Source organism: Podarcis raffonei, chromosome 15, assembly GCF_027172205.1.
Source record: "Podarcis raffonei isolate rPodRaf1 chromosome 15, rPodRaf1.pri, whole genome shotgun sequence".
Lineage (NCBI taxonomy): Eukaryota > Metazoa > Chordata > Lepidosauria > Squamata > Lacertidae > Podarcis > Podarcis raffonei.
Genome location: NC_070616.1, coordinates 907,285 through 931,714, shown reverse-complemented (window position 1 = coordinate 931,714; position 24,430 = coordinate 907,285). Strand labels below are relative to the sequence as shown.

Sequence of the window (24,430 nt, the reverse complement as noted above, 5' to 3'; positions counted from 1 at the left end):
GCAGCTCTCTAGAGGAGTCTTTCGTATCAGCAGGAGGCTTTTAAGTGGAGTTGCTGTTGGGGATTGAACCTTCTGCCTACTAGAGCCCCAATGCTGAGCCTGGGCCACTCCGTATCTGAGCCTAGGAAGCTGCCTTATAAGGAACCAGTCATTGAGCGACTTAGCTCAGTACTGCCAACACTGGCTGGCAGTGGCTCTTGAGGGTTTCAGGTGGGCCAGAGGGACAGTCTCTCAAAGCACTATTGGGAGATACCACTGGGAGACTGACTTTGGGGCCTCCTGCATGTAACACCATCACAGAAATTAGGGCTTCCCCGGCTTGGAGGGCAAAATTTAACCTCCTTGGAGGGCAAAAATTAACCTCCTTGAAAACTTTTCTGGCAATGGGATGTGACTTACATTTCTGCCAACCACCTTGTGGAAGCAGGGAGGCTATTGAGCGGTCTTTGTTTTTATTATGTATTTGTGTTTTTATATTGTAATTTGTATGTTGTGAACTGTTCTGAGGTCTATGTGTATAGGACAGAATGCAAATGTAATTAACAACATTCTCTGGTGTTCCCCACCTGCTGAGAGAGACCACACAAAGCTCCCATTTATACAAAATTTTTATTAAACAACTGTGTAACTACACTCAGAAGCAGGCACTATACACACACACATACCAACCAATACACACACTTTACACAAGTGTTGTAAAGTGACTTGACTCGGAAACCTTAAAAGGGGCGGGGGAGGGAGATGCTGAACATTAACTGGGCAGGTGAGAAGGTAAAACATGGCAGGCACTGTTGAATGTCAACAGTTCTGTGTCTTGGCCAGCGAGCGCCTGGTTCCCTCGGCCACCCTGGGCCTAGGAGTAGAGGTCCTCTCGGTCAGCAGAGTACACCTCCCCTTCCTGCAGGAGGGCAAAGTTCAGGAAGTGGGAGGGGCGGTGGACCTCGTGGTAGAACTCTTTGGGGTTCGCCAACTGCAGCTCGTACTTCATGTTGGGATCGTGACGGACACCTGCAAGGGGGGGGGGGACACAAACACCGCCATCAGTCCCATCTGGTCAGGCCTCCTCTTCTCGCAGGGGCCACCCAGATGCCCCTCTTGGAAGCCAGCAAGCAGGATTCGAACACAAGAGCAACTCTCCCCCCCTGGGGTTTCTAGCAACTGGTGTCTGGAGGCAGAGCACAGCCAGTGTGGCTTCGTAGCCATCGATAGCCCCTGCCCCCACTTCCTTGATTGCCCTCTAATCCTCTTTTAAAGCCATCCAAGTGGGTGGCGAGCCCTGCCTCCTGTGGGGTTGAGTTCCACAGTCTGCGCTGCATGAAGAAGTCCTTCCTTCTGCCCTGAATCTTCTGACATTTAGCTTCAATGGCTCCTGCTTTGGTGCCAGGAATGGATGGTGAGAAAACATCACGGCGGGGCTGAGGCTAGGCCGACATGGGGAGTTCTGTGGCGTCTCCGGGTGCTTTATGGACTCCCAGCAGCCAGGGCTGGCAGGAGCGGGGAGCCCAACAACATATCAAGTGCCACAGATCTCTTGCCCCTGCCCCCCATCCCGGCCTAGGCTGATTCTGCTGCTCAGCAGGAAGGGCAGAAGTAAGGCTGCCATCCTCCCCTCCGTTTCCTTTCTGAGCAGAACGGCTACATCCTGCTTGGCAGGAAGCGAAGGCGCAGGTGGGGTGGTGGGCACAGCTGGCTGGTTTTCTCAGCAGCCTCATCTCTGCCACCAGAACAAGCTGCGGGAGACACAAAAGCTCAGAGCTTCAGGGGACTGGATCAGTCTGGGGGGAAAGATCCTGGGGAGGGGAGGAGGCAGGTCTTGACCGGAGAGAAGGCTAACCAGGGAGAGCTGCTTCTAGGTCACAGGCCCATCAGCCTGGAGAGAAGAGGAAGAGGCTCATTATGGGATGGGCCATCGCAGCAGAAACCCCTCCGCCTCAACTCACCCATGAAGTTGTAGTTCCAGGAGCCTTGCGCTGGCACCATGAAGAAGCCCAAGAAGCGATCGGAGAGCAGCATCTGCACCCTCTCGTAGTGGGAGGGCAGGTAGCCCTTGGGGTTGTTCCCTTTGTCGGTGTTCTGCCTGCCCCACTCGTAGCCGCTGGGGGTCAGCTTGTAGGCCGTCAAGGTGCAGGAGCCGGGGGTGAAGCTGGGCAGGGGAGAAACCCGGAGTGAAGACAAGGAACAGGGCAAGTTCTGTTCCGCCCCCCTCCTCAGCAGAGCTCAGTTCCCACCTGTGCCCTCCAAGGGGATCAAAGACGCCCAGCGCCCAAGCACACTGCCCAGGTGCGACAGTGATTGCTCCAGCCTCCAAGCAGGGGCCACAGCCTCTCCTGCCTCTGGGACTCACCTGCAGGTGATGATGATGGTCTTTTCGCCATCCCAAGAGGGGTTCTCGGCCATGACTTTGGCATGGGTGGTGACGTCCTGTGGGGAGAGCTGGGGCGACTCATTTGGCTGCGTGTGGATCCACCCCAGGGGCTCCATCTCCTGAAAAATTGAGAGAAAGTCATCGCTGACTCCTTCCAGGGCTGGCGGCAGGGGGAGGCTTCCCAAAGGGGGTGGGGTGGGGCGCCGTTGGCTAACAGACAGAGCGAGCCAGACCTCTCCGCAAGGAACGCAGGCAGGCCCAAGCCGCTGTGCCCTGCCGTGGGGCTTAGTTGTTCTTCTGCCCCCTCCAGCCCACAGGTGGGGACCAGAAGCAGCACAAAGATGGTGGCAAGAAGGAGCAGCAAATCCCTGCTGGGATGCGACTAACACCCAAGGTCTGTGTTTTCTAAAAAAGACCACAGACCTTATTATTTCAAGCAGGTTTCCTAGCTGGGCAAAAAGGTCTCTGGTTTCAGGATTAAAAATAAACAGATGTTCCCACCTGGGGTTTTTTGGAACTGTTTTCATGGGATGTTCCTAAATCACCTTGGAATGATTCAAAAATTCAAGGATAGAACTGTGTTGCTGCTGCATTAACCACTCATGACTTCCTCCCCCAGAGGCACAAGATAAAGGCCATTCACCGAGACACCCAGAGCTGCCTCCCCTGCCGCGTTTGGGGTGCCCAGGCCAGACGCACCTTGAGGTACTCGTGTTGGGGCAGCTGGCCAGGAAGGTGGACGGTCTGGTGAGTGCCCCACTGAGGCACCATCACGATGCACCGGATCTCCTTCACCTGGGGGTTGTCTGGAGGGCTCACCCCATACAGGTATCCTGCAATCTGGGAGGGGGAAAAAAGAAAAGGCACACCAGCCTCAGTGAGAGGCTTTGGCAAAGCAGCCCCAGGAGGCAAAAGGCCCAGGAAGCCCCACAGAACCAAGTCGGATGAAATAGGTCAGTGGACAGGAAGGGAACGAGGGTTCAAGCCACACACAGGAAAAAATCAGATCCAGTGAAACAGGCGGGGGAATGGCGCCCTCCAGTGGTTGCTGACCTACAGCTCCCGTCATCATCATCATCACCCCTGGTCCCTGGCCCTGCTGGCTGCTGGGAGTTGGAGTCCAGCACCATCTGGAGGCCTGCAGATGATCCCCACAATGACAGCAAGAAGACCCAAGGAGTAGAGAAGGTTGAGCTGGAATTCCTGGGGCAGCAAAGCTTTACAGTATATGACAAAAACATCAGAGCCGTGCCGTCTACGTTGCACTGACATTGTACACAAAACACAACAGGAAGAACAGTTGTGATGTTCTGGAGTGTTAGTTTTCATGAGGAAAAGAGAACTGAAAGTTGCGTCAATTTTATGACCAACTTCTGGCCTAGTTATAAAGCCTCCCTCCCTCTCTAATTAACTATTTGTCTTTGTCACACACAATTTTACTGGCTGACACTGTTATTTTGGACTCCTCCCTATCCCCAAAGAGAAAATTCCTAGCATTTAAAACATTTTTGCCGAGGAATAATACTGGCAGTGGGTATCAGTGAGATCAGGAGGGGAACAGAATGTGGGCAAGAACGCAGCCAGCCAGTTAGTTGGGAGGAGGGGAAAAGAGCCATGGGGCACAGAGAGAGAGAGAGAGAGAGAGAGAGAGAGAGCGCGCGCGCGCGAGCGCAAAAGAGAGCAAAGACACCCCCCCAGGGCCCAAGTCCGTTACTCCCTCAACCGCCACCAACCCCGCCTTCACCACCACCGGCCAGGGCACCTGAGCACGCAGGTCCGATATGCAGATGAACTTTTTCAGGACATTCTTGGGAAGGATGTAAGTGTAGCCTGTCTCCTTGATGTCATCCGACGAGACGTAGATGTGGTTTGTCCGCAGGTGGAGGTTGGCAGCGGAGATGGCCCTGTTTGGAGGGAGACGAGAGGAAGAGGGTTACTGGAGGACCCAGGCATGCCCCCGCCTCACCCAAGGCCACACCTGCTGCTGCCCCGCCAGCCCTCGGCTGCCCACCTGACGCGCCACTCTGTCTTGGAGGAGAAGGTCTGGGTCTCGTAGTTGCTGGTGGTGGAGGTGATGATCTCATCGCCGTGCTTGTTCACGGTCCGTGTCTGGGTGGCCGTCAGCTGCGACTGCTCCTTGGTCTGCTTCTCGATCTCGGCGATCTGCTGGCGCTGCTGCGAAGGGGCAGAGATCTCCATGCCCAGGATGATGTCCCGGATCTCAGACTGCGTCAGGGAGGCCACGTTCACGCTGGCGAGAGAGGAGCCAGGAAAGGTGAGATCGGGCAGGCAGAGGCCTGGAGACACTCTCCTACCATGGCACCTGCTAAGGCAGCAGGACAAACCTCCCTCCCTCCCTCTGCTTCTTAAAAACTGCGGCTGGTGCTAAGATGGGGGAGAAGGGGGTCAAGCTCAGGGAGGTCCCAAGAGGGCAGTGCCTCAAGGACTGCCTCTCTCCACAAGAACCGACATCCATTCCTCGTATGCCCCTGCCCCTCCACAAGAAGCATGTGCTTGCCCCCGCCCCAAAGAAGAAATGCGCCCCTCTGGCTGAAAAGGCTAGGGAGCCTCTTACTTGTTCTTCTTCCCATAGTCGGCCAAGATCAAGTCCTTCAGCTGCACCTCCACTTTGATCCACTCCTCGTCCGTCAGGGTGGGCCAGATGTGGTGAGGCTCCGTGATGGTGGTCTTGTCTGGCTTCAGGATGACCTTGGCCCGGTCGTTGTTCACGTGCAGAGCCCGGAGGATGAGGATCAGGCGCGAGAAGGCCTGCAGGCAGAGAGAGGAGGAGACGGGTGAACAGGGATGCAAGTGCGTCCCAAAGGGTGGGCATCTGCGGCTGGATCTTGCTGGGGAGGGACTCCTTCTCTGGGAAGCCTCAAGAGCTCAGCCAGAGGGGGTGCCACCATGCTCCAAGCCCCCGGCAGACGCCAGTTTCTGCTGGAGGGGCTCTCCCACCCCAGCCTCACCGTGTAGGAGGAAATGGTCTTCAGCCAGTCGTCGTAGAGGTTGAAGAGCACCATCTGGGGCTCTGTGGCCTTCAGGATGAGGTCCCCGAACTTCTCCACTTTCAGGCAGGCCTGGAAGGGCAACTGGAGCTCCGAGCCTTTGATGACGATGTTGGGGAAATCCAGCAAGTGCACCTGGGAGGAGGGAGAGAGAGAGAAGAGAGGCGGGTCAGGAGAGCAGGGTGGGGCCAGAGGTCTCCAGCGCCACCTGGAGGAGAGCAGACTCTGCGGGTGCCAAGGGAGTCACCCCCACCCCAAGACAAAGACCCCAGCCCACCTCCAGAGGGTCCAACATGCCCTTCCGAGTGACGATGATCTGCTTCGGTTGCTCCTCAACGGGCAGGGAGCGGATCAGGGCCGCCACTTCCTCAGCCGTCTTCCACTTGGCCAGCTGGAAAAGGGATGGGGAGGGAGAAAAGGAAGAGAAGGCGCTGAGTAAAGAACCAGCCCTGCCATTGGCCCAATGGCTCCTTTTAAAACTCTGGCGCATGCACAGGTGGCCGCGGAGCTGGCCCAGGCCCCGCCTCCTCACCTGGCCCAACCGCTTCTGCCCCGCCCACACGGAGGTGTGGATGATCTTCAGGAAGAGCTGCCCCGTCCGGGGGTTGAAGATGAAGATGGCCCCATTGATGGGCTTGGTCGTCAGGTTCCCTTCAAAGGTCTGGAAGGGGAAAGAACAAGCCCTTGAGTGTCTAGACCCTTCGTTGCCCTCCCCCCCACCCCGGTTCAAAGCAGGTTACAGCAGCACTGGGAGATCTCTCAGGCCGCGGACAGGCCGCCTCCTCCCCAGCCCGCAGGGTCAGTGGCGGCTCTCACTTTGTGGATGGTGACCCTGTAGACGTTGGTGTCGTCGACAAACCAGATGATCTGGTTGGAGAAGAGCTCCCCGTAGTTCTGGGAGGACAGGTAGGGCTCGGTGGGCTCGGAGGAGTAGAGCTGCAGCCCCTTCCGGATCCGCTCCCGCAGGACGTAGAGAGCCGGGTTCGCCTTCATGATCTTGGCCATGGCCTGCTGGATCAGGGGCTTGCTCCCAGGGAACCAGTTCCCGTAGGCGCTGGGGAAGCCAAGCAGGGGGAAGGTCAGGGTCACATATCAGAGCCAGCCCCTCCCCTCCCTTCCACACAGCTGGCTGCACAGACACTCCCGTTCCTCCAGGGCGGTCGCAGTCACCTATATGGGGACCCATTCTGTGGACCAAAGAAAGCTCGGGGTCTGGTATGGTTGGCTTGCTTATCTACTTTTTGGTAGTCCCAGGAGAAGCTTATGGGTGGGGTGCAGGTAACTATAGCTATGCTCGACCTCTGAGTAACAGCAGCTGAAGGGAATCGCAAGAAGGGAGCATGCTGTTGCCCCTGGTCCTGCTCATGGGCTTCCAATGATAGCACCTGGCTGGCTATTGTGCAAAGATGGGGGAGATGGGCCCCTCTGGGCCTGATCCAGCAGCCAGGCTCTTCCTCTAAAGGATTGCTCAAAGTCACGGAAGGGGACAAGGCTACCAGCGATTGCTGGAGGCAGCAGACTCTGCTTCTGAATCCCGGTCGCTGGAAGACAAGGTGCAGACTGTGCAGAGATGCTCAGACCTTGTTTGTGAGCTTCTCACTAGGGCATCAAGGTGCTGGGCTGTTTAATTTTGCTTTATCTAAACTTCTATCCTGCCCTTTCTCTCAAAGGGGCATATATGAAGCCGAGTGTCAGTTTAGTTTTGCCATCTTTAGCGAATCCGCCTCCTTTGTCTTTTAGCACTGTTGTGGCTTTTAGAGTTTGATATTTTACTATGTTTTATATATGCTGTAAGCCACCTAGAGTGTCTGGGGAAACCCAGCCAGGTGGGTGGGGTATAAATAAAAGAATAATTAAAAATTCAAGTCTCTGAGTACTATGGCTACTCCATGAGCTTTTCCTGATCCGAGTGCTGCCCACTGCTGACTGAAGCAGGGTTCGCTCAGGAGTTTGATTCATTTGGGTGAGTTGTGAACTTCTTGTAAGAAGGCTGTGTGGGGTTTCATGGTGTTTATGTCCGAGGTGATGTGTTTTCTTTTGACAAGGTTTCCCAGCCCCCTCACCTTTAGCATAATTGCTTTTAAGCCGGGCATTCTGCATGTCTACTTTACAGGGCGATTCCCTGCCAACCCACCTGGGCTACCCTGTGTTTCTCCCAAAGGAGATTAGACGGGACCAGTCTGATCCAGCAGACAGGCTCTTCTTAGGTTCCTATTAAGAGGCGAGCCCCCAAACCCTGCTGGGACCCCAACCTACTTTGCATCCCCTGGAAAACACCCTCCCACCCCCTCACCTGTGCAGGTTATAGGCCAGGTCGATGGCGATGAGGACGCCGGTGGGAGATGGGTAGATGCTCATGTTGTCCGTGGTGTAGTCCAGGAACTTTGCCCGGGCGTAACGCTCAATGTCGTGGGAGTCGTAGTCGCCCCAACGCAATTGGATGTCGATCCAGTACTTCTGGGTGGTGGTGCTGTCCATCACGTCCCTGCGCAGGAAGCAGGCAGCCGTTGGCATGGCACTCGGCAAGCCCAGGAGCCTTGCCACCACCCCAAGGGGGCCTCCCTCCTCCCCCTCCTCCCCCGCTTGCCCTCAGTGGGAAGAAGCAGGCGGACTCACTTGGAGTCTGCCAACAGGGAGGGACGGGAGACGTTCCACTTGTAGGAAGCAAAGAGGAGGATGTCTGCGCAGGAGGAGTTCATCTTGTAGGACTTCCTGGGGTGGATCGTCTCCTTCTGCACTGTCTCAATCTCCAGGGCGTCCAGCTCTTGGTCAAAGACCTGGGGAGAAGTGGACCACTCAGAACAGCCCCGTGGGCCCAGAAGTCTCCCCCAAGAAGGCAGCAGCAACAGAGGGATCCCCCTGAGTCCTGTCTCACCCAGAGGTTTAAGAGGTTTCTGCAAAGCCTTGAGACTCATTCACTGTGCCGGAAGGTTCGCTAAACAAACCCTCTTACAGCCTCTGCCCCCCCCCCCACAATTTGGCGCCTTCCCATTTTCCTTTTGGGGGGCAGAACAGAAGCCAGAGAGCCCCCTTAAGAGCAGCTTGGAACTGGCTGGAGCAGAGGAGGTGGTTTTCCCTCCACTTGGGGCTCAGAATGTCCCAGGTTCACCCCGACAGCATCTCCAAGGAGGGCAGTGGTGGTGGAGAAAATCCACTAGCCTGCAACCCCAGAGAGACGCTGCTGCCAGTCAGAGGGGGCAGCCTGAGCTAGACTGACCAAGGCCAGAGACTGAGCCTACGGCTGCTCCTTCTACCCCGCTTGGCTGCCTCCTCACCTGGCACAAGTCCATGACGATGCTCTCATGGATCTTCTGCCACAAATGGGCCCGGAAGATCTGGATGAGGGAGATCTTCAGTGTGGGGATCTTGCCGTGCATGAAGATGCCTGTCAGGTCCAGCTGCACCTGGAAGCCCACGTATACCTGCAAGGAGAAGGGCAGACGTTCAGGAAAAGGGGGGAAGCGCCACAAAACCTTAGAAGTGGAAAGCTGGGGGGTGCGGAGGAGAGACAGAGTTGATGTCCCCACCAGCTGCCCCTCAAGAGATGACTCAGGAGTAGCCCCCCCCCCAGCCAGTAGGAGACTCACGTTGGCCCTGTTGATGGTGGGAGACCACCAGAGGGTGAACCTTCTGTTGGGGATCTGGTTGAGACCTGAGCGCTGGGCGTTGGTCAGCTTCTTCCACTTCATGGACTCCTCAAACCCGGAAGCCTTTTCCCTAGAAGCAAAACACAGGCACGGTGAGGCCTGAGCTCAGGCCTGGAGTCACGCAAGGGTCTTCTGACCTCTCTCTTCCACGCCCCCCATCCTCCTTACCAAAAGAGACCCTCCCAGGTTGGGAAGTAGGTGCCCTTGAAGAGGGTGTGCTCCAGGATGCCCTCCACCCCGCCCAGCGCCTGGATCATGTCCGTACGGTAGTTGTTCAGGTTCCAGAGCTTCCCGTCGTGGCGCTGGTGGGTCCACCAGAACGGGTTCTGCTTCAGGACCTGGAAGGGGCAGGGGGAGAACGTTAGAGAAGGAGAAGCGTCAGGCGGAGAGGAACAAGAGCAGAGGGCTCAGCACCCCTGGGCAGTTTAGTGGGGGGAAGGTTTTGTCGCTTGCCAAGCCACCAGCCCTTGTAAGAGAAAGAGGGGTTGGCTCTAGCCCAGTGAGGCAGGGGACTTCCCTACTGGAGGTGAAAATAACTGCCAGACTCTGAAAAGCTGGGCTCACCAGATGACATTTATCAGTTTTGTTGAATTAATTAAGCTTAGTAATTTCAATTTCATTTTGAACAAATGTACAATTAACTGTTACTGAATTTTGATGTGTTACCACCGTCCTTGGTTGGGTTGCGCAGACCGCTCTTCTGAACAATGCTTTTTACAGGGCAGGGTGAGAGGGCGCTGGGGGCAGGTTTATGGAAGCCAGGGACCCTCCTACCTGGTACTGCTTGAAGTCCGTCCTGACCCTCCAGCCCTTGTCGTAGGCCAGGGTGTGGCGGTCCTTCTGGAAGAGGGTGTTGATGCGAGGGATGCCCCTGTCCCACGAGTCCTCCAAATCCTCCAGAGTCAGGCGCCTGGGAAGGAGAAGGGGAGAGACAAGGCTGCAGCTGGCTCCTCACTTTTCTTCTCCTGCCCCACCAGGGAGGGAGGGAGGGAGGAGAAAGAGGCACTCTCCTGCCTCTCAAGCGCACCTGTTCTGAGCGATGGCCTCCTGCCTCTTGAGGGCATACTCGGCCCACACCCGCTGGGAGTCAATGAACTCGCTCTCCCATGGCTGGATGTAGCGGTACAAGTTGGGGATCAGCTGGTCCTCCTCATGGCTCATTCCCGAGCGGAAGTGGGTGATGCCCACGTCCGTCTGCTTGGACCACCTGCAGGGAAGCGGGGAGAAGGTGTGGGTGGAGAGAAGTCCCTGCCAGAAGGTCTTTCCACTCCCCACCCGGCCTCTCTCCTCCCAGCTCACCTGAGGTCAGACTGGGGGATGAGGACGTGCCCCATGGACAGCATCCCCAGGCCCCCCAGCTCCTTGGGGGTGTAGAAGACGACCGGCGGAAAGCGGCTGGGCATCTTGGAGTTCAGGCCAATCTTGATCCGAGTCTGGATCTTGTTCTCGCACTTCACCAGCAGGTCCAGCAGCTCCTGGGTGTTGACTACGGCCTCCCGGAAGTAGGTCATCAGCCCAATCAGGGCCGTGTTCCACTTGTTCACGATCTGAAAAGCAGAGAGCGGAGAGCCAGGCCTCAGAGACTCTGCACTGAGACCACACAAACACACCCCAGGCCCAAAGACAGGCCCCTCTCCTGACCTTGGTGAAGGTGGTGGAGCCGGAGGCCATCAGGATCTGCCTGACCCGGTTGTGGAACCTCTGCATGGATTCATCGTCCACCCGCAGGAAGCACTGAGCCGTCCGCTCCTTGGTCACCTGAAAGAGTAGCCAGAGCAAGGACTTCAGGAGGGCCCTGCAGTGCTGGATCAGGCCAAAGGACTAAACCTCAGGAAGAACTTTCTGACAGTGGAACTTTCCTTCTTTGGACGTTTGGGGCCACCAGCCAGGGATTCTTTAGCTGTGCCAGCACCACAGGGGTCAGATTAGGGGGTCCTTTCCAACTCTATAATTCTTTGATTCTACCTAGCACAGCATCCTCTTCTCACACGGACCAACTAGGCACCCTCAAAGGAAAGCCCACAAGCAGCATTCCCTGCACTTCTGTCTCCAACAGTGGAGGGAGAAAACAGCCCTGTCTGTGAACTTGTCTCATTCTCTTTGAAAGTAACCAGAAGAGGCCTGCAGCAGGTGGATTAGGCCAAGGGGCCGCCATCATTGCCCAAAATTCCACACAGTGGTGAACCAGATGCCTCAAAGTGAAGCCCAAAAGGGGAACAGAAGCACAATGGCAGCAACTTTCCCCTGCTGTGATTTCCATCGACCAGCATGCAAAAGTAAGCACCGCCTCCCATGGACTGACCTGGCCGTGGCCTCTTTGAACCCAAAGGGGACTGTTCCCCAGACACAGCCCGCCCTCTGCCCCCACCTCGTTCTGCAGATTCCAGACGCCGTCCTTGTGTGTGAACTCCTCGTAGCTCGTGCGGCACTTGGGCAGGATGCGGCACTCGAAGCCGCACATGTTGAAGAGCAGGTTGGGGTTGTCCTTGCTGTAGACGGAGACAAAGCTGTTCTCCCACTGCACCGTGGTGACCGAGCGCGGCAGGCGGTTCTTGATGTCCCAGAAGACGGCCCGGCCCCTGGCAGGAGGGAAGAGGTGTCAATCCCCTGGCCCAGGCAGGCCCCACAACCCACCCCCTTTCTGGCCACAGAGCCAGGAGGGCAACCGGCCCGTCCACTTGACCCCGGAGCCAGCCACTCACAGGTTGACGTCGTGCTTCATCAGCCGCATCCGGGCATCTCGGGGCCAACACTTCTTGTTGTTGTAGCCGACGATGTTCTCATTGTTGGGGTCCGGGTGCTCCGTCAGGTAGCGCTGAATCAGGTCCCTTGCCTCATCGGCAGTGAACCTGAGGAAGCAGCAGAGGGCAAAGTCAGGAGGGTCAGAACTCCACACCACCAGGACACAATACCCTTTGGAGCAAAGCTGGGCATGGGCAGGCTGTGTGCAGAGGGGGGTCTTTCCAGTTCAGCAATGGGATCGTAGGAAGCTGCCTTGCGCCGCCCCATCAGTCCATCCAGATCAGTGTTGCCAACACTGGCTGGTAGCATCTCTACAGGGTTTTAGGCAGGGAGGTTTTCCCAGCCCTTCCTGGAGGCGCCACTAGGAACTGGACCCAGTGTCTTCTGAAAGCCAAGCAGGGGCTCTGTGCCACTCCGCTACGAGGGCCCCTCCTCATCTCATTGGCATTCCTCCTGGAGCCACCTATCTGCAGGAGCACACACCCCCTTCTCCTGCTCCCTCCACGGCCCCCAGTACCTGAAGAAGATGTGGATGCGGTCAATGTATCTGCAGAAGAGGCGGATGGGGTGGGCCACCTCGGTGGCAATGTCCTGGAAGCTGAGGAAGTCATTGGGCATCTGCGGGGGGCCGGCCATCTCACTGGCACGATGCAGGCCAAGCACCAGCAGGTCCATCACCAGGCCGTAGTACTGGACGATGAAGGAGGCAAACTGGAGGCCGCGGATGATGCCGTAGGAGTTGGTGTGGTTCATGTCCTGGGGGAGGAAAGAGACAGGTCAGCCAGAGGGGGCACAAGCCCCAGCCAGCCAAGCTCAGACTCCGCCTGTGTGAAGGAGGCCCTGGGCCCTCGGAGGAAGACGCCCCCAGGCCCCACCTTGTAGTTGATGACCACGTTGTTCTTGGCTGTCATGTAGTCGGCGATGTTGTGGTCAACAATGAGGCGCAGGAGCCTGTTGAGGAGCGTCAGGTCGATCTTTTCGTACATCTTCTCAAAGCGAGACTCCAGCATGACGTTGCACTCGCCCTCGCTGGTCTCCCACACGTCCTGCAGGTTGTTGATGCCTGGAAGGGAAGGGAGGGCGGGAAGAGAAGGAGCCCAGCTCAATCCAGTTCCATCCTGCTAAGGAAGGAAGGGAAGAAAGGAACCCCCGAGGCCAGCTGTGCTCTGCTCAAACCCCCCCTGGAGGAACTGGAGTCAAGGAATAGGCTCAGGGGCTGACGGTTCAACAGCCAAGGCCTTCCTCAGCCCTCTTCCCAATCAGGAAACACCCAACCCTCTCTCAAAGCAGACAGAGGCTGCTCAGAGGGCTGGATCCATGGATGCTTCCCACGGACAAGAGCACCTGTGATGGCATCTACAGGTATGACTGGGAAAAGCACCCCCCCCACACACTTGAGCCCCTGGAGAGCCTCTGCCAGTCACTGCAGACAAAGCTGAGCTAGATGGACCCACAGCCTGATTTAGTACCAGGCAACTTCCTACACAGGACAACCAAGAAGCCCCCCGCCCCAGGCCCCCTCTCCCCACAGGGCTCACCCTGGCACCACTTGTAGACGAGCAGCGGAGGGGGCTCCGTGTCTGCTGGCTTGATCCAGGGCGGGAAGAGGCGCCTCTTGTCGGCCTCGTACCACAGGTACTGGTCCAGGTAGGCGTCTGTGATCTTCTCCAGGGGCTCCACGTCATAGACCGGGACGAGGTGGCTGTAGAGGTCCATGAACTCAATGCCCACCTGGCCAAAGAGGATGAAGAGGAGTCAGCCAGCAGGGGGCGAGGGAAGGGCACCCCAAGGACGCCACAGCCGGGAACACATCACTCTGGGGATGCTGAGGCCCTGTGGGCGCTCCCCCCTCCAACAGCCTCACCTCCTTGAAGGCTCGCTGGGTCAGCAAGTGTCGCTTGATGCGGGACAAGGCCTCGTGGGGGTTGTCGTAAGCCTGCTCAATGAGGCCCAGCTCCTCCCGCTGGGACTGGTTCAGCCGAGACTTCACACTGCATGGGAGGGAGGAAGGGAAGTTACATTTCATGGAATGGTAGGCATTCCTCAATGGCCACAATTCCTCAGAAAGCAGGGTTCCCCAAGGCCACCATAAGAACCTGGGAAGAGCCTGGCTGGCTGCTGGATCAGGCTCAACATCACATTCTCACAGCGGCCACCCAAGTGCCCCAAAGGGAAGCCCCCAAGCAGGACCGCAAGAGCCCCTCTCTCCCCTCCTGCAGCTTCCACCAGCAGCTATTCAGCAGTGATGCATAGCCGTTGTGGCTGGCAGCCACCAGCATTGGACCAGAGCGCTGTTTGGGCCCCGCAATGTGGCCTGTGCCCTCCCGCCTTCCCGCGGCTCACCTGTAGGCCTCCTTGAGCCTCTCCAGGGCCAGGATGAGCAGCTTGGTGTCGTGCTTGTAGGAGAGAGGGGGGAAGGGGATGGGCGAGAAGCGCCGGCTCTCCAGCCAGTGGACGGTGGTGGTGTAGACGGCCACGGCCTCCTCCGCCGTGATGTAGGGGCCATCCTGTGGGGGAGGCACAGCAGGCACACAGTCAGGCAGCGGTCTCTCCGCCACCCCGCCCCATAGCCCCCCGCCCCACTCCACCTGGCCCCACCTTCAGGTAGTTGTGCTGCCGCTCCTGCTCTGCCTTCAGGTACAGCCGTGTCAGGCGGCCCAAGTTCTTCTTGCAGACTGTCTTGTCCACGGTGGCTCCGCGCCGGATGCGTTCGCGGTTGTAGTGCGCCGTGTTGGTCCACCAGTCGGCCTTGGCCTTCACGTAGCGCAGGATCATGTTCTCAATGGGGGTCGGCAGCCCTGGCACCTGGCAGGGGGAGGGAGGGAGAGGTCACTGGGTGGGACAGGACCTTTACTATGCTGCATAAGGTCAAAGATACACATACTCCAAGTTCTGGTTTTGTCTATGCTTTTTATTATTCTGTGAAGTTCAATAAAATACAGATTTCTAAGACAGGAAGGACAAAGAGCAAGCTGCCTGGAGGAGTTGGCATCAGGTGGAAGGAGGACAGGATCATTGATCCTGGGTTCAATCCCCAGCATGTCCTGATACAACCTGGGGAGTTCGTGATGTTTAGCCTGGAGAAGGGGCGACTGAGAGCCCAATATCTCAAGGGCCGTCGCAGGGAAGGTGGAGCAAGCTTGTTCTCTGCTGCTCTGGAGGGCAGGAACCAAACCAATGGATTCAAGTTCTGAGAAAGGTACATACTCCCTGGAAAGGTGGAGGACTCTCCTTTTTTAAGTTTTTAAGAAGAGATTAGACGACCACCTGCTGAGGGATTCGTTAGCTGAGATTTCTGCGTTGCAGGGTGTGGGGTCCCTTCCAACTCTTTCATTCTCTAACTGGAAGAGAGGCCTGCCTGAAATCCTGGGGAGCCTCTGCCAGTCAGTGTGGACAACAGTGGGCCAGGTAGACCAAGGGTCCGACTCCATAAGGCAGCTCCCAATGTCCTATATGGGTGTTTGGTTGGGGGGCAGCCAGGGGCCACAAGGGACTTGCCTTCCAGGGGATGTTGGCTTTCCAGCACCGCCAGGCTTCACTCAGGTGTTGCAAGATGGTCCTGGCCTTGTTCTGCTTGATCCCCTCGGGCATCATGTCCAGGATGTCGTGCATGACGGCTGCGCGCAACTCCAGGTCAAAGTGGGATTCCACACGCTGCTTGGTGACAGTCTTGGCCACCCCCTTGGAGTGGCGGCCTAAGAGGGGAGGAAGGAAAGGTTGGTCAGGGAAGGAAAGACGAGGCCAGCCAAACAGCTATGCAGCAAGGGGGGGGGGAGAGAACTCTGGAAATGGCCCCCAAAGACTCCCACCCAGATGGCTCAGGAAACCCCAGACAAACCAAGAACCTTGTAAGGCAGAGATGCTACTCAAGTGTCCTCCTTGTCTCTTAACATTTTTGCAGGGAATGCTCTTTTTCTAGCACAAACGCAGGTGTGTTTGGATTTCAATATTGTTGGTATGCTTTGAATATCGGTCATTTGTAGTTGCATTATTTGGCATCTTCTTAATCTTGGGAGCCTCCTTGGCTGAAAGGCGGCACAAAATGGACAGCAGCATAACCCCCCCCTTCCCTCCCCATCTGCTCACCTTCGAACTGCCTGGCCAGGAGGTTGCCCAGCCAGCGCTCCAGCAGGGGAGTGATGCCTCGCATGAAGAAGAGCCAGACGCGCCAGCCGGGCGCCCAGAAGCCGCAGCCAGGACCCTTCCCCACCGGCCCCTAGGAGAAGGGGGCAGGAAAAGCATATTAAAAAACTGGGGTGGGGGAACCCAGCAGATCAGCATTCCTCCCCCCGCTTCCACCTTCCACTCCCAGCTCAGCTGCAACCCCCCATCCAGGCTCCCTGCTGGACTCACCGTGTTGAAGCGGTAATAGATGAGGTGCTTCAGGTCTTTGCACATCCGGATCTGCCTCATCAGCTTGTACTTGTACCTGTACATCCCCGTCAGCTGCCCCACGTGGGCAAAGATGTACTGGAGGCCATCTGAAAGCTGCGGGCAGAGGGGGGCAGTTGGGGATTAGAGAGAGAGAGAGAAGGCCAATGTTACAATGGGGGGGGGCACTTGCACAGCCTCTCTGCAAGTGACATGCATCTCCCTTCAGAACTGAAGAGTCACACTGGGGGGCATATCTAGTTGAGCATCCTCTAATACCCCGAAGGGGAGGGCCCATGAGGGCAACCCTGAACCCAGCTGTGATGGCCGCTAACCTAGATAGGCTGCCAAAGACGACCGGAAAAATTCATGGGGGATAATGGCAATCAATGGCTCCTAGCCAGCATGGCCATGCTCTGCCCACCCCCCGTCAGAGGCAGCAATGCTTCCGAATGCCAGCTGCTGGAAAACGCAGAAGGGGAGGGGACTCTGGTGCTAGGATCCTGCTTGTGGATTAAGGGGCAGCTGGCTGGCTGCTACAAAGACAGGAAGCTGGACTATTACGGGGCCCCTTTGAACTGATCCCGAGGGCTCTCCTTGCGTTCTTCTGCTACATTCCTTCTTGGCGGCAGAAAAGGGGCTGGGCTGGGAATGACCTACCTGGAAGGCGTCCACGTTGCCCAGCCTGTACTGGACATGGCTGTCCACCACCAGCTTGGTCAGGCGCAGCACCTCCCGGCAAAGGTGGAAAGCATTGCCAAAGCGGGACTTCTTCCTCTCCTGCAGACAAAGAGGGAGAGGTGTGCTGGGCAGAACCCCCCAACAGCAACTGCACCAAAGAAGCTGCCCAAGGCTCCAGCAGCAGCTGCCAAGCCCCCCTCCCCAAATCAGGCTAGGAGCAGGAGCTGGCTGACAGGGAAGGCCAGCTCCATCTTCCCATGACTCGACTGGCAGCAGCTACCCACAATCCCTTTCACAGAAGAATGGGACTCGGGAAGGGGCTGTGTTGTGGCCCCTCACTGACTGGAGAAGGTCAGCCCCTGTTGGGGAACAGAGCCGGCACCTTGGTGGTGAGGGTCTTGACGGGCTTCAGGTTGAAGTTGTAGTCCAGGTGGAGATAATTGAGGTTCTTGCGGTGGATCAAGAGGTTGAGCATGTTGTAGCCCTGGCGGCAGACCTGGAGCCCCACCTCCACCCAGTCCAGCTTGGTCGACTGGAAGAACTTGGTGGCCTTGAAGGAGCGGAAGAGGTACCTGGAGGGGAGAGAGGAGAAGAAGGCAGGCTGCGTGTCACATGAAGGTGCAGGAAGCTGCCTGGTCCACTAGGCCCAGTTCCCATCACCTGACACCCTTCCCTCCTCCCCAAGACGTCAGTGGGGCTTGAACAAGGACCCCAATGCCTGCAAAGCAGATGCTCTGTCACTGAGCTATGGACTCCCCTCCAGGGAGGGCCACTCACCTCTTCTTCTGGGCCTTGGGGGGTCGGTGCTTGAGAGCATTCAGGACGTAGTACTTGAGCAGCTTCTGGTAAGAGACGCGGACTTTGACGGGCTGCCCAGCAGGGCAATGCTCTCGGTACCTGGGAGTCAAAGGCAAAAAGTTTTGGAACTCCCTGCCTATTGATATCAGGCTGGCACCTGCTAAAAACATTTCTATTTAAAGAAGTCTACCCAGATATTTAGAAGAATGTTATCCTAACTTTTCAAATGTCTATTGCTGTTCTTAATGATTATTTCATTGTTTACCTTTTCTGTAAATCGCTTTGAGTGTGTTTTTAAAATCAAGCAATGTATAAATCTTACAAAGTAAAATGAGATACAGTAACATGTTTTACTTCTCCAGCAAGAGCTCCAGGAAGTTTACAACCACTAAGTTAGCACTCAAGGATTTACAATGGAACAACTGAAAAAACACCCTCAGTTGTATCTCATCAAGTCCTGCTCAGAGGCATGTTGAATTTAAGGGACCCAAGTTAGTCATGTCCACTCTGGGTAGGACTAAAAGAAACACAGGAAGCTGCATTATACTGAGTCAGACCCTTGGTCCACCTAGCTCAGTACTGTCTACACTAACTGGTAGCAGCTCTGCTGGATTTCAGGCAGGAGTCTCTCCCAGTTCCACTTAAAAATGCCATTGGGAAATGTGTTTTTAAGAGCCCCCTTACCAGTTCTTGACGAGGGGGATGTCGAGGGCCCTGCGGGTCCTGCCAGAGCGCAGGTTGAAGGGCCGAGGGGCCCAGAGGAGGGCGATGCCATTGGCTGTGTTGTCGGTGTAGAGGGGTGTCTCCTTCAGGAAGGGCTCCACAAACTCCGGGAGCTCAAACTCCTCATCATCATCAGGGAGAGGCTCCTGGCTCTGGAAGGAGAAACCAGCGCACACAAAAACCCTCCAGAAACTGCCAGCAAACATTTACGGAGTTGTTTAAGTGAGCCTCCCTGCCTGCCTGCCTTCCTTTGTAAGTGCAGTGGGGAAGCTCAGGCCCTTCTGATGCCTCTTCCTTGCTGGGCGGAGGATAGATGGGGGGACAAGTGTGTAGGAAATTTCCATTCTTTGCTCTACCCACTTTCAAGGCAGAAAGGCAGGGTGGACTCACCCCCCCACCCGCTAATGAATAAATGTCCCCCTCCTCACTAGATCCATGAGCCCACCTTAACAGAGTGCCTGTGCGAAATGGGGTTGATGAGGGGGTCAAAGTAGAAAGCTGGCAGGTCCGGATCCTCCGTCTTGATGAAGACGACGTTCGGGGTGTGATACCTGCACGGAACAGGTGGCGTCAGGCAGAGCTGTGCCCTCCACCACTTCCTCCTTCCCTCCCTCCCGTCCCCACCCCGCAACTGGCCCAGCCCCACCCACCCTCAAAATCTCACCAGGTGAGGTGGACGTGGTGGGGAAGGTTGTTGTACAGGTAGGGGAAGGCGATCTTGTACTCTGTCCGGATGGGCTGCCGGATGATGATCTTGTTGATGTCATTGAACTCGTTCCAGTCCTCATCCCTGTTAGGACCAGAAGGGAGGCGGGTGGTCAGCTCCAGGGCTCTCTGGGGCAGGGGAACAAACCTGGCACCTCCCTCCTTCCCTGCCTCAAGCTGGCCGTGGAGAGATCTCCCTGGAAACAGCAGCCTGCTACAGCTGCCCCCCTCAAAGCCTGCTTTCACTGCCACACAGGTCAAGCGACTGTCCCCCAGTGGTTCTTAGCAGCCCCCCCCCGGGTCCTGTCAAAATACACCTGAAATGGTCCAAGGGCAGTGAACCCCAGATGGGCTTCCTCCAAAAGCAGCCTGGGTCCTAAAACACCAAATCTCCCTCCCACCCCCAAGGGAAAAAGGCTCCCACTTACTGCAGGTTAATGTCTCGGACCAGGGGCTCAAACTTGGGCCCCCCTGGGATGGCCATGTTGAGGGCCTTGGAGGTGAAAAAGGCCTTCAGGTCAAAGAGGTAGAAGTAGTTGTCGTCCACAAGGTCCGTGAGGAGCTGGTTGGCCAGGCGGTAGAGGGTGGACATCATGGGGAGGGTGAACTGCCAGCGCTGGTAGGTGGAACCGTTGACGTATCTGCAGGCCCAGAGCAGAAAGCCAACTTTCAAACCCATTCTCCTTCCCATCCCCACAGCAGAAACCAGGCCTTGCACACAGAACCTGGTGTGGTATTTTTGCAGGTCAAACTGGCAGTGCTTAGCAATAGAGACAAGGAAGGCTTCAGTCACCAAAAGCAGGATATTCTCAGAGGTCCCAGCTGGAACTGATGGGGAGCCTACATCTGGGGAAGGCACAGATCTAGTCCTGAGTTCCACAGCTTCCCAAAGGAGGGCTCTGAAGGTGCCGACTGGGCCCAGCTGAAAGCCAACCCATGTGTACCTTCAGAGCTCTCCCTTCTCCAGCAGGAGACACAAAGGAACAGCATTGGAGTAAGGGGCTGTTGAGAGTGCAGGCTGTTCTCCCAAGCCAAAAAAGCAAGTGCATCACCTCTCAGCCACCCTAACTGACACTTTCCAAAGCTCTCCAGCAGCACCATTTTCAAGCCCTAGTGAAGCTCCCCCCCCCCCAAGTAATTTCATTTTTAACAAACACGATGGAACAAAAAGCATAATTCAACAAACACAATCCTGGTACGTTTCTGCAGAAAAATCAAAGAAGGGATTAAAAAAAATGGATGTACCGTGCTATATTAGAAGCAAAAAAACTTGTTTTGATGGACTGGAAGAGCTGCAAAAAGATTCCATTGAGCACATGGATTGATAATATGGCCAGATTAGCTACATATGAACGAATTGCATGTCGACGCAAAATAAGAATGGATAAGTATGAAGAATCTGGAACGAATATTTAAGTGATAAGGCGGATAGTGGTGGGAAGTAGAGGGAGGAGAGAGAGAGGTGGGAAAATATTGTTTAAAAAGGTGCAGTCACAGGTATATCAATGTATCCAAATCTGAATTGTCAAATTGTATTATTACTGTTATCATGGTTTTTGTTGTATGTGTCTTTTGCGGTTGATATTTGTATCGATAAATTGGTTAAATAATTTTTTTTAAAAGGGGATTAGGATCCAGAATCCAGGGTAGGGAGGAGAGTGGAGGGTTACCAGAAGGAGATAGTACGTAATGACACATTCAGTCTTCAGGTAGATTTTTAGAATCCAGGTTATTTGGAAAACTCATACTGAGGGCTCAAAGTGTTTGCGAATAATGGACGACCACAAAGGATGACGAGAAAGGGGAGAGAGGCTCCTTGCTGCCATGATACAAATTCCATAAACGGAAACTGATACTGAAATTAGCAACTTGCCTTTAAGCCCCCTAACTTGTCTTCTGCCTATTCTGTGGGTTTCTTAATCACTGCCAGTCGCCATGCCTTGTTTGGGGTAGTAGAATTCGATGCCCATAAAGACCCCCTTCTGGTTGACCCCCTCTCTACCTGGTCCCACTCTTTCCATCCCTGCCTTCTATACAGAGCCTGACATAGAGGATTTTCTGCTTTAGCCATGAGCCCAGGCAAGATGGTACCCACTTGCGGTTGTCCTTCAGAGGCTGGTGGTCGTAGAACCAGTCCAGGACTGGGGCGTCCTCCTCAGGATCCAGCTCCAGCTGGATGGCCTCCAGGGGCTCCACGTCCAGGATGTTGTCAGCATAGTCAAGGGGCGGCTCCTCATCATCGAAGGGCGGGAAGCGCATGCGTTTGAAATGCCTCCGGTCCCTCTTCTCCCGCCTCATCATGATCCACATGGACCTGGAGCAGATTGGGAGGGTCAGGGGCTGAGATGCACATTGCAAGACCAAGCCCCTGGAGCCGGATGGGAGACCTCACTTACCCCCACTGGGCAATGTAGACAGGTTCGATCACCCACGGGATCTCGTTGACAAAGGAGATGGCCCCCGTGATGTGGTACAGAACAGGGACGTCGCGAATCTGCTCCCAGGGCATCGGCATGTTTTCCAGAAGCTTCAGGACTGCATGGGGCATGTATTTGAGGGCACTGGGAGGGAGGAAAAGCAAAGCTAAAACAGGCTCTAAAGGTTGGGCCAGTCCTTACAAATGTCATACAAACATCAGAAAAGGTCTGCCATGCAGGATCAAGCCAAAGGGGGCCTGTCTAGTCCAGCATCCTGTCCTCACAGTGATCAACCAGACGCCCCAAAGGGAAGAAGACCATAAGCAGCCCAGAGTGGCTGGGGAAACCCAGCCAGATGGGCGGGGTACAAATAATAAATTATTATTATTATTATTAAGCAGGAAGTGAGCACAAAAGCAAATCTTCCTTCCTGCCATTTCCAGCAACTGGTAGTCAGAAGCTTTATTATCATCAGGCTTAGCTGACTTGCTGTTAGCAGCCAACACACAACCACAAAGCTCTGCAGGTACATTTTCCAGGGGAAAAATTGCAGTACTTTTAATTTTCTGTGGGTTTGTTTCATGAATGGGTAACAGTGAATGGATGTCAATTGCATGTATTGCATCTGGCAACCTTGACGGTTTCAATGCCTTAAGCTTTGCTTGCTAAATATAAGCAAAATATAAGTCTTTGGGGAGGGGGAATTGGATCAAGTTAAGAAGGCCAGATCCAAGAGTGGCCAACCCTCTGCTGGCCACTTCTGACAGATGGATGGGGCTGCCCACCTGTCAATCAGCTGACATCAGGTCACTGAAGGTTCAAGGCAGAGCTGTAAAGCACTTGCGGTGAACAGGCAACCACTGAATAGGGTGAAATAAATAAAGCTATCAATGGCTGCCAGTCCTAATGGCTAAATTAAATCTCCACATTCAGAGGCAGTCTGCCTCTTAGGACCAGTTTTTGAGAAGCCAAAGAAGGTCAGTGCCTCCACATGGGGGAAAACAGGTTGCTGGGCCTTCTGTCCGACTCAGTTCAGGGCTTCTTTGAAGTTCTTAACTTGGAGATCCTCCCAGTAAAAAGCATAAAGGATTCTGCCAAAAGCTCCCAGAATCAACTCAGCCTCCCACCCCTCGAAAGGCCTGGCTGCTCCCCAACATAAGCAACGCCAGAAGCACCCCAACATAAGCAACGCCAGAAGCACCCCACACCCCCAAACTGCCCGAGGTCACTATCTCCCCTTCTCACCCCAAATAGACCCGCTTGTCATGCCGGAACTTCCTGTTGGTCATGTCCCCATGGTCCCGGATGATCTTCCGCACGTGCTCTGGCGGCATATCCTCCTTCTGCGCATCCACAAAACCAAACTTCCGCTTCTCGGCATAGCGCTTGGCCTGCAGCTGCTGCCACTTGCGAGCTGGAAGGGGAGCAGGCGAGGTCCCAGCATCAATCCTTGCCCTCTCCAGGGGGGGTTGGGGAAGGTGCTCTTACTGAAATCCTGGAGAACTATTTGCAACGAATGCCTTTCAGGCCAAGAGGGCAACCCCCCCCCCAGGGTCTAAGCAGACAGGCCTCCCTCCCTCTAAAATAGGCACACAGATCCTGCCACAGCCATACCTTTTTCTTGCAGCTTTTCTTCAGACATGTAGTCAGGCAGTGGGGTCAAGGGAGCAGGCATTGGGGGGCAGGGCCCCCGGAAAGGGAACACGCCTGCCATGTTGAGGAGTTAGGGCTGAGAAGAGAAAGCAAATCAGGGAGAGAGAAGTGGGTACTCCTCCTTCCAAGGGGTGTGAATTCTACTGCACTGCACTTCCCACGGTCCAACCTCCACCCCGCCAAACACACCACCTCTGCGGAGAGACAGAAAAGCATTTAAAAAATCCCAGAAATCCTTCATGAGGGAGAATATCTCACAAAGCTGTGGAATATGTTCTGCAGGAAGATTTACATTACAAGAAAATCAGTGTTTCCCATGTTTTACTTTTTATATGAGGAGGCCTGGCAAAGCCTCAGGCTAAGAGGCCAAGGCAGTATCACACCCCAGGTCCGTCCATCTGATGAGGTTGATCAGCGGGAGCCGTCTGGGTGCCCTCCAGAGGCTGCAGGACTACAGCTCCCTCACAAGTTCATTTAAATATAAATATCAAAGCACATCCAAAACACGCCCACAAAAATGGTACATGCAAACAAATGAGGGCACATTTCAACATTTAGAAATGTGTGTGTGTGTGTGTGTGTGTGTGTGTTGCGCCAAGGTCAGCCCTACTCAGAGGAGACCCCCTGAAAGACCCAAAGGGCATGACTCACTGGGGGTCTCCTCCAAGTAAAGCTTAGTTGCATGCAGACTCGTGTGCTGGAATGTGGGTGCCTTACAAACAGAATTACATCAGCCGTACAAATACATATACGTATATGTGTGTGTGTGTATGTACACAAAAGTGACGTGTGTGTGTATGTGTATATACATACATACACGTGTACATATATATAAACATACACACATACATACTTATACATAATATACATACGTACAAACATATATATATACATACACACACACACACACACACACACACACACGCTCCACGTATAAATTAGTCGTGCCGTATTTTGCACGCACATTTAAAACGACCCTTAGGGCGCTTCTCCCGGGGAGGTGCGGCCCTTAATCCGGATTGGCGCATGTGGAGCCGTTAATCCGAATCGGCCACTCCGGTTTCCCCCAAGGCCCGGCTCTCTCTGTATACCTGTCCCCTCCGCGAGGGGGGCTGCCCGGCTCTTCCTCTCCCCTCGCCTCCGCTCCGGGTCCCGCTTTCTCTCTCGCTGCCGCCGCCGCCGCTTCTCTCTGGGCGCCTCGGAAAACTCTAATGGCCGCCACCAACGCCGCCCTCGGGACGCAGATCGAAGCCACTGCGCAGGCGCGGCGCCGCGGAACCGGATGTGGCGGAGCGCGGTGTGCGCAAACGGCCGTTGAAG

At 55.4% G+C, this 24,430-nt stretch overlaps 1 protein-coding gene across 1 annotated transcript; it reads right to left on the bottom strand.

The window, feature by feature from the left end:
* Positions 1-590: 590 nt before the first annotated feature.
* Positions 591-24,350, bottom strand: PRPF8 (pre-mRNA processing factor 8). Its single transcript, XM_053367696.1, has 43 exons — positions 24,202-24,350; positions 23,072-23,186; positions 22,703-22,871; positions 21,437-21,601; positions 21,136-21,354; positions 19,469-19,681; positions 19,000-19,125; positions 18,781-18,886; positions 18,297-18,487; positions 17,592-17,711; positions 17,197-17,386; positions 16,794-16,913; positions 16,116-16,250; positions 15,849-15,978; positions 15,261-15,457; positions 14,361-14,567; positions 14,106-14,269; positions 13,627-13,753; positions 13,301-13,493; positions 12,638-12,825; positions 12,280-12,518; positions 11,723-11,869; positions 11,389-11,599; positions 10,662-10,778; positions 10,320-10,567; positions 10,048-10,227; positions 9,795-9,930; positions 9,189-9,358; positions 8,961-9,090; positions 8,649-8,795; positions 7,990-8,150; positions 7,667-7,858; positions 6,190-6,427; positions 5,906-6,034; positions 5,651-5,764; positions 5,335-5,508; positions 4,941-5,134; positions 4,377-4,616; positions 4,128-4,269; positions 3,065-3,205; positions 2,345-2,484; positions 1,941-2,143; positions 591-1,008 (listed from the first exon to the last, which is right to left on the bottom strand). Exons 2-43 carry the CDS (start codon positions 23,169-23,171, stop codon positions 854-856), a joined length of 7,008 nt encoding a protein of 2,335 aa, XP_053223671.1. The 5' UTR covers positions 23,172-23,186; positions 24,202-24,350; the 3' UTR covers positions 591-853.
* Between the last annotated feature and the right edge of the window lie 80 nt (positions 24,351-24,430).

Bases quoted from the DNA above. Each gene is read 5' to 3' on its own strand.
- PRPF8 (XM_053367696.1), bottom strand. From the start codon at position 23,171: ATGGCAGGCGTGTTCCCTTTCCGGGGGCCCTGCCCCCCAATGCCTGCT. The intron at 5,765-5,905 runs GTGAGGAGGCGG...TCCCTTTTCCAG, and splicing joins GGCAGAAGCGGTTGGGCCAG to CTGGCCAAGTGGAAGACGGC. The intron at 3,206-4,127 runs GTGCCCTGGCCG...TCCCCCTCCCAG, and splicing joins TATCGGACCTGCGTGCTCAG to ATTGCAGGATACCTGTATGG.